Source organism: Teleopsis dalmanni, chromosome 1 (assembly GCF_002237135.1).
Source record: "Teleopsis dalmanni isolate 2A chromosome 1, ASM223713v2, whole genome shotgun sequence".
Lineage (NCBI taxonomy): Eukaryota > Metazoa > Arthropoda > Insecta > Diptera > Diopsidae > Teleopsis > Teleopsis dalmanni.
The window spans coordinates 230821379-230829635 of NC_051846.1; the positions used below are offsets into that span (position 1 = coordinate 230821379).

The 8257-nt window shown below is 36.5% G+C and overlaps 1 protein-coding gene across 1 annotated transcript in view; it reads right to left on the minus strand.

Moving 5' to 3' along the window:
- Position 1: 1 nt before the first annotated feature.
- LOC119667643 (DNA N6-methyl adenine demethylase-like) overlaps positions 2-8257 on the minus strand; it is a gene marked incomplete at its 3' end in the record, with an annotated part of 17950 nt that continues 9694 nt past the window's right edge. Inside the window, exons 3-7 of the mRNA XM_038076949.1 lie at positions 2131-4825; positions 1873-2077; positions 1654-1817; positions 1079-1592; positions 2-986 (exon numbers count right to left, since the gene is read on the minus strand). Coding sequence (XP_037932877.1) covers positions 2-986; positions 1079-1592; positions 1654-1817; positions 1873-2077; positions 2131-4825 — 4563 coding nt within the window. The remainder of the gene's footprint in view (positions 987-1078; positions 1593-1653; positions 1818-1872; positions 2078-2130; positions 4826-8257) is intronic.

Genomic DNA, 8257 nt, shown 5'->3' on the forward strand with positions numbered 1-8257 from the left:
CAGTTGGAGGCTTTGGTTTGACGAAGCCTTCTTCAAGTGGGTTAGCATGATGAGGATGATGATGGTGTTGAGTTAGATTACTCATGGGTGTTAATGGAGTGAGTGTAGTTAGTTTACTTTCAGCTAAATTGTTGTTTACCAGTGTAGTTGAATCGGGGTTTTCTTCACTGCCGCGGCTTTTAACTTCTCCACGCACATCATGTACTTGCGTTAGCTGCTGACTACCTGCTGTTGGTAGATTATTATAGGGTGTACCATAGCCACCATTGGCATCATGATGCGGTGTTAAAGGTGCAGGAGTATGGTGTGTATGATGACCAGTTGGTGTTGTAGGTGTCATTGGAGCAGCAGGAGCTGCATTTGGTACACCAGTTGGTGTCATACCTACAACATGAGGAGTATGAGGTGGAGGCCAGTTTCCGTAATAGTTACGTGAGTCTATATAGGAACCAGTTTGATAGTCGTACGAATAAGGAGAATCAAGTACCGTACTAGAAATTTGATTCGATTGTAGTTGTGCATCTGTGAATGTATCAATCATAGTCGCCATATTCATAAGACTGGAATTGGATGACATAAGCTGATTTGGATTGCCTCCTTGTGCACTACCCGCAGATGAATTCGAGTGGTTATTATTTACTGGTGGTGTTGTAAATGCACTTCCAGCCGGACTAGGATTATTCGTTACTGGTGTCTGACAACGAGGTGAGGGAGTTGTAGGTGGCACCGCTGATGATGGTGTTGTTGCTCCTGTTGGAGTTGTAGCATTAGATTTACTTTTAGACTTCGATTTGCTGCTTCCAGATTCCTTTTTAACTACTGCTGGTGGAGTATTTGATACAGCAGTTGCTTGTGGAGTACTAACTGGTGTTGTAGCAGCACCTGTGTCATTTTCTGTGGTAGCAGGCTCATCCTCTTTACGTTTCTTACCATGTCGTCGACATGGTATTAGTGGTGTTGAACGCACACGTACTTCACATGGATATCTAAAAAAAATCGCAAACATATTTTAAGGTTTAAAATTTATACAATATGGAAACTTCAAAAGTTTCCAATTAAAACTCAACACTACACTCACTTCTCCAGCACTTGTACAGCTCCGATACGATGTTTTTCTCGTTGCCCTTCTACGCTTTCAAATTCATCAGTCGAGTCTATCGTGTATAATGGCAATACATGAAATTGTTCATCATCTGGTGGTCTACTATCACGATTACAGGGCTTAAGTAGAGCCACATGAACGGTACATCCATCTTGCATATTGTGCAGATCTCTATGAGCATGCGCACAAAAATCTAAACAGGCTGTAACACCTGAAAACGGTCGGCCAGGTTCTAAACCAAGTCGACAGTCTGGTGCTTCCTTTTCGTATTTTGTTTGATTGTCATAGGAACGTGGACATACTTGCTTGAAAAGAGGTGCCAATACTGTGGCTAGTAAGTTCATATGATCTTCAATTGCAGATTCCTCACTTTTAACAGAGAGGCGGAACTTGCGTACCGTTTTAGAACGTGCGTATTTGCAACCATTATAATACATGGACCAAGAACAACCAAAGCTATAGGAGGCACCAGATGTTTCGGGATCAAGACCTGAAAATTATACGTTTTGATTGTGAGTTAGCGCAATAGGAAGAAAAAAAAAATAAAATACCTTGACAAGCACAGGTGCGGTTTTCATTCGTGGCGCACCGCCTTGTTGTTGGAAGTCCAAATTTGTTTAATTTCGGTATTAAGTTTTTGTAGGCATTATCAGCTTCCATTCTCGGCATGCCATCCCAAGCAACCATACAAACAACAATAAATGCTGCCAAGCACCTGAATTGAAAAAACTTATAATGGACACGTTTAACAAAATAAAAACTTAACTTACCTATGGCCAGGACGTTTCTTAACAACAACCAATATTTTCTCTTCAGGATCTGCACGCCTAATAACCCATTTGGCCACCGGACAACCTTGATTTGTTTTACCTTCTTTGCCAGTATAAACAATTTTTTCAATACGCAGTTGCCGACCAGATATTTGACATCGATCCTCAAGTTCTTTGCGTAGTTCCGCAAGTGTTGAGGCAGTTCCTATGAAAAAATCGTTTTACTACTTCATTAAAAAATTAAAAAGCATGACTTACCTAGATGCGTATAGTATGTGCCAGGTTCTGGTGGATTTTTATCTGATTGAAAACAATCACATTCTGGAATCTCGGTCTTATTACCTTTCTCTAACCTATCAGTTGTATCGAAAATTGGATTTATTTTTTCATGTTTGACTACAATTTCATTATTTTCTTCTTGCTTTACTCCCTTTTTCTTGGGTTTAGCACCATTGGCATTAGCATTTTGTTCGTCTTCTTCATCAATTATTTCATCTTTTGTTTGAATGCCAGTACAAGACCCATCTTTTAGATGTTCAGTAGTTGGTGCTAGCGTTCCACCTTGTCGACAACATGAAAAACCAGAACTATCTTTGATAGCTGCAGGACCGCCTTCACCTAGGAAGGGATATGTACCACTTTGATTAAGCATTCCCATGTCTTCAATTTTTGGTTCAATTAAGCCAGAAGCAAGATGTGATGGCATATGACCCAGTGGATACCTATGTGGAGGTATTGGATAAGCATGAGCTGGTATATCTTTTTCATAATTGGTAGGAAGTGGTATGATGCTGTTAGTGTCAGGCTTTCGATCTATATCCATCATATGATTATTTAATTGTGATAAACCAGTCGCACTGGGTGATTTCGGGTGCCCACCGTTAGTGGACTTTGTAAGCGTACTGGAGTGTTGGGATTGTATATTTGGTGTGGAGTATGCTCCAGCTGAATTAGAGTGCTGGTATCCAGGAACAAAGTTTTGCTGATAGTTTTGTTGGAAACTGGTCGACCCACTATAATATGCTGCATTGTGATGATAGCCTGCATACTCTGACTGGTTTTGATGTTGTTGCTGAATATGCTGAGTTGGTCCACCAGACTGACCTTGAACTTCGTTTTGACAAAAATCTGCATATTGTATGAAATTCTGATAGTTGCGTTCATACCCTTCCATCTTATTTGGTTGTGGTGGCACGAGTCCTGGTTCAGTTTTTATATACTGTGCTTGGTAGTCTGGATGTGGTGGATACTGTGATGAGGGATAGTTCATCTTATCCATGTTTTTCGTATTAGCGACATGTGCTGAATGCAATCCACCGCCTGGGTCATTACTGTTTTTCTCTATATCCGTTTGTTCAGTATTAGTATTACGGCTGCTTTTACTTCTACGACTTGGTTTTTTGGTTGGTGTCTCTGTATGAGTATTATTATTCGAATTATTGGTTGCTGTATGTTGCTGTGATTGAAGAGTCTGTTGATGATGTTGATCCGAATTTTGAAAACCAGTTGCCACGGGCTTCTTAAAGGAATTCACGTGGTGTGGCTTCCAAATTTGGTCGCCACCACCTCCGATTGGTTCTGGTGCTAGTGTTGCGGTTGGCGCCATTCCCACAGTATTCGATGCTTGCATATTCTGTATTTGCTGATGTTGTTGCTGTTGATTCTGTTGATGTGGATGTGTTGGTGCACGAGTTTGTTGAGCTACACTAGTACCATTCGAACCATTCGAGTTCATTACTGAATCGTTTCGGAGATGGTGGCTATACGATAAAAAATGACCGGTCTGTTGCTGTTGCTGCTGCTGTGCACCGTTACCATTCGCACTCAGAGGTGGAGGAGGTACCTGCATAAGAATATCAGGTGGTGCTGCACCAGAAAGTGAATCTTTAGGATCATTTTTACGTAAAATCATAGATTTAATGCGCGTATTAAGATTAACACGCTCACCTTGTTGGTAGTCAGCGCCAGGAGTTTGCTGCTGCTGCTGCTGCTGCTGCTGGGTATTCCAATTCCAGTCTTGTTGCATCTGCTGTTGCTGTTGTTGTGGTGGTGAAGCGATATGATTCTGCGTCTGCTGTTGCTGCAATGGATTATGATGTGGTGATTGTGGTATATTGGAATTATACTGCGTTTGTTGTTGTTGTTGCTGAGCTTGTAAATTACCATTTGGTGATTGCGGTATATGATTGGGCGATTGAGAGACATGACGCGCCTGTTGTTGCTGCTGTTGCTGTTGATGTTGCTGCATGAGATTTCTTGTTGGAGATTGTGGCACACTTTGAGCATTTGGTGGTTGCATTGGTGAAGCTTGTGGTAGAGCCACCGAATTATTATTAGCATTTGCTGCTGACTGCCCGCCATTGACTGTTGCAAGTGAGTTAGCAACAGCATTTGGTGTAACAGCAGTTGAAGCTGTTGAGTTGTGATTTGATGTTTGATGTTGTTGTTGTTGTTGAGTACCGCTATAGTCGCCTGAATACCCGTTACAATTGAGTGAGCGCGGCGGTACGCTGCTCACCCGCGGATATCCAGGCGTGTCGTTTCCCGACATCGTCTTATTCAAGTCACTGCCAACGCCCAAATGTTGTTGTTGCTGTAAACCCACGGAAGGTGGTGCAGGAGCAGTTGACACTTGACCGGCATATGTAACAGCAGCCGGTGCAAAACCAACGCCCTGCAGACCTACTTGATTGATGGGTGCACTTGATAACTGTTGGCTCTGAAAGTCATAACGTTGTACGGGTGCGCCATATGGAGAACGGCCATAATTTGGATCAAATCCGAGGCCAGTCTGCACATATCCATTTGATGGGTAGGCATATGATTGTGTTTGAAAATCTAACGAGTTGAGCGATGTTATGGCAGGCGTATTCTGTGGTATTTGCTGTATGAATTGATTTTGCCAACCCTGCGATGGATCTGTTTGCCAAGTCGGATAGAAGGCCATTGGAGCCTGTAAAGGGAAAAATAATAATGTTTATTAAATAAATTAATCTATAAATTAAATTAAGTTAATGTTTGCTTTTTGTTTTTATAAATTTATGCAAATATCGAGTTAGGCAATTTAAATTTTATGTTTTGTGAAACTTTTTCAATTATGCGAAACAAGTTTAATTTATCTAAATTATAAATTTTATTTAATGTAAATTGTCTGGCGTTGCTTTTCGGGTTTATTGGATTGTAAACAAGTAGCGAAGCCGAAACCAAAACCAAAACACTCACCCAAACTGAAGAGCGGCACAAAATTTGCAATTTAAATAACTTTTGCGAATGTAAAACGAAATTTATGCGAGGAATTAATTTGAATTTTCAAAATACGATAAATACGATAAATACGAAAAGTACGAAAAATACGAAAAATACGATTTTCAAACGTTATCGAGAAAAATCTTAATTGGAAATAATTTTCGAAAGCAAAGCAAATTTTAAACCGAAATTAAATTCTTTTTTGAATAAATATTTCCAAAATAACAACCATCGTTGGGCACAGTTAACTCTCGTACATGCGAGTATCAGATATTCTCTAAAATACTTCTGCTGGCATATGAAGATACATAATCACACATATGTCAGATACATTTAGCAGTGTCTGCTGCGTTTGTGTGAAAGTTATGCATATGTTTGGAACATAAATTATAATTTTTTATGCTACTTACGAACATTAAAAAGCACATATTTATGGCACATATATATTAAATATTTATTTATAATTACGAATTTATGCATAAAAGTGTTCCTTTACCCCTCCCCGCACGGCACAATCTTTACAAGCGACACACTCGGGAAGATATAAATTTTTATAACAAATACCGAAAATTAAAACATGTGCACGTTTATCAAAAATTTTAAACCTGAGGAAGGGTGAGTTGGCGAGTCGAGTCGAGTCGAGTCGGGTTTTATTATAAATTTCGATTAGGTTTTTGTCTTTGTGCATTTGAGAGTACTTGTATTTGTTTCATTTAAACTTGAAACTTATGTACAAATCCGTAGATAGGTGTACTGGGGCATGGAAAACTTTAATGTGCTATGGGTGGGTGAACATGGGGGTTGATAAGAGGGATAGATATGCACGGCGCAAAATTACAATATATTGGAATTTGAATAATGTGCAAAATGTGTTCTTGGCAGGGGAATGAAGTATAAGTTTTAATAATATTAAAAATGTTTTCGTGTCTTTTAAAACGTTTCCGGCTAAAATGGATACGAAATCCAGAATATCAATATTTACTTTTCTCTATTTATTTCATATTTCAGAAAAATTTCAATAAATGAAATCATATATTTTTAATATAATAGCAAATTGTTGAATATTGATATCTAAAATTTACATATACATTGAACATGTTAACACTAACGTAACTGTCAACACTATAAATTGAAATATCCCAGTAGCAGAATACTCAAGGCCTTGTCAAAAAAAGGCCTTTTAAAAGCACTCCATCAGAAGGTGTAATGAAATTCACAGGCCTTTCGTTAAAGTACTTCAAAAAGGCCTTTACTAAAAAGGCGTCACTAAAGGAGTTGATGCGCATTGCGTACACGCAAGCGGTGTTCAAATCATATTTGCATGTTTTGTTTTTAAGTATATCTGTTTTTTTTTCGTTTTGGCTTACCTTTGCTTTATTTCGTTGTAGTCTAGACTACTGTCTCTTTGTTAAGTTAAATTATTGCAAGTTATGAAATTCTAACAAAATTAGTCCGTTCGTGAATTCGAAAATATGCTGATCGCGAGTGAAATAATTTATGAATAGTGCTTATTAAAAGTAATAAAAATATATAAACTAATTAAAAATAATTAAATAAATATTAAATAATAGTGCAAAACAGTGGAAAATTGTACGTAAAAATTGTAACAAAACAATTGTAAGTATACTTTTATACCTGTATGGAATTATATTTAAAGTTGTCATTAGTGCATATTTTTTTCAGTTAGTATTTTTGTTAAAATTAAACAACATATACATTGTCTAAAATTGCGTTATGTTACAGAAGCTGCAGATACTGAAGTCCTAAGTGAAGAAAATTATAGGACTGACATAAAAAAGGGTCTCAAGGTTGCAATAAACCGATATTATAGAGAGGCTTACACCAAAAAAAAAACAACAAAAGGGATTAACTAGATATAGTTATAAATAGTTTTACAGTATTATTAGTTTAATAATGTTAATTTAAGTTTAAATAAATTTTAGGTATAGTTATAGATAGTTTTATAGTGTTATTAGTTTAAAAAATGTATATATTATTTAATTTATAATAATGTTAATTTAAGTTTAAATAAATTTTAGGTATAGTTATATAGATATAATCATGTTATAATCATGTTAATAATTTTAATTTAAATAAATTTTATTATTATATAAAAGATATTGGAATTTTATTATATATAATTAATTACAAATACATGCATTTTTTAAAATCTTTTGGCGGCCTTTTCTACGCAGCGAGTGTGTAAGGCCTTCCTCAGAATTTGTGTTGCAGTGCTTTATAAAGGCCTTTTCCACGCAGCGAGTGTGTAAGGCCTTCCTCAGAATTTGTATTGCAGTGCTTTTTAAAGGCCTTTTCTACACAGCGAGTATGTAAGGCCTCCGATATTGGCTCATCCAGAACAAAAAAGAAATAGTAAAAAATACAAGTGTGTAGGTACTACTTACTGCAGAAAAAGGCCTTTAAAAAGGCCTTTTTACTCCTTATTTCTGCTACTGGGATTATATATTAATACGGATATGTACGAGTATTATTAATAACAGATAGCCCATGCATTGCCGAATTATAAGTCTAATATAATAGTTCTACAAGACAAAAGCATACATAAGAAAGTATGACATATATGACAGCTGTCACTTAAAGCACTACAACTTTGGTAGTCTTCTCAAGTAGTCAAAAAATATAGTCTACTATTATCAGCTTTAACGGAATCAACGAAAGGTTATATTATCTTTGTGTGTCCAGTAAATTTATGAACATTAATCTCATTAACGTTCATAGACATATGGACAAATCTCTTGAGGATGAATAAGAAGGCCCTTTAATAAATTTTTAATAGTAAGAAAAGATCGACAATAAATTAGTTGAGCTTACATGCCCAGTTAATTACGTAAAAATCGTCCTTGGAAACTTGATTAACTTAATATCAATAATAATGAAAAGAGTCTCTGTCTAGAAAAATTAGAAGAAAACGCTAAAACTTTGAGCTTTTTGTATATTATGCTGCTATTTTGGGGAATTTCACCCAAAATTAAACTCGAAATGATCGTGTTAGTAGTTTAATATTTTCATCATGTAAATTTTATATAAATATAAATACTGAGCAGACTTGTCATCGTTCATAAGATATTTATACGATGAAATATAAATATATGTGACATTTATATTTAAATCATTATAT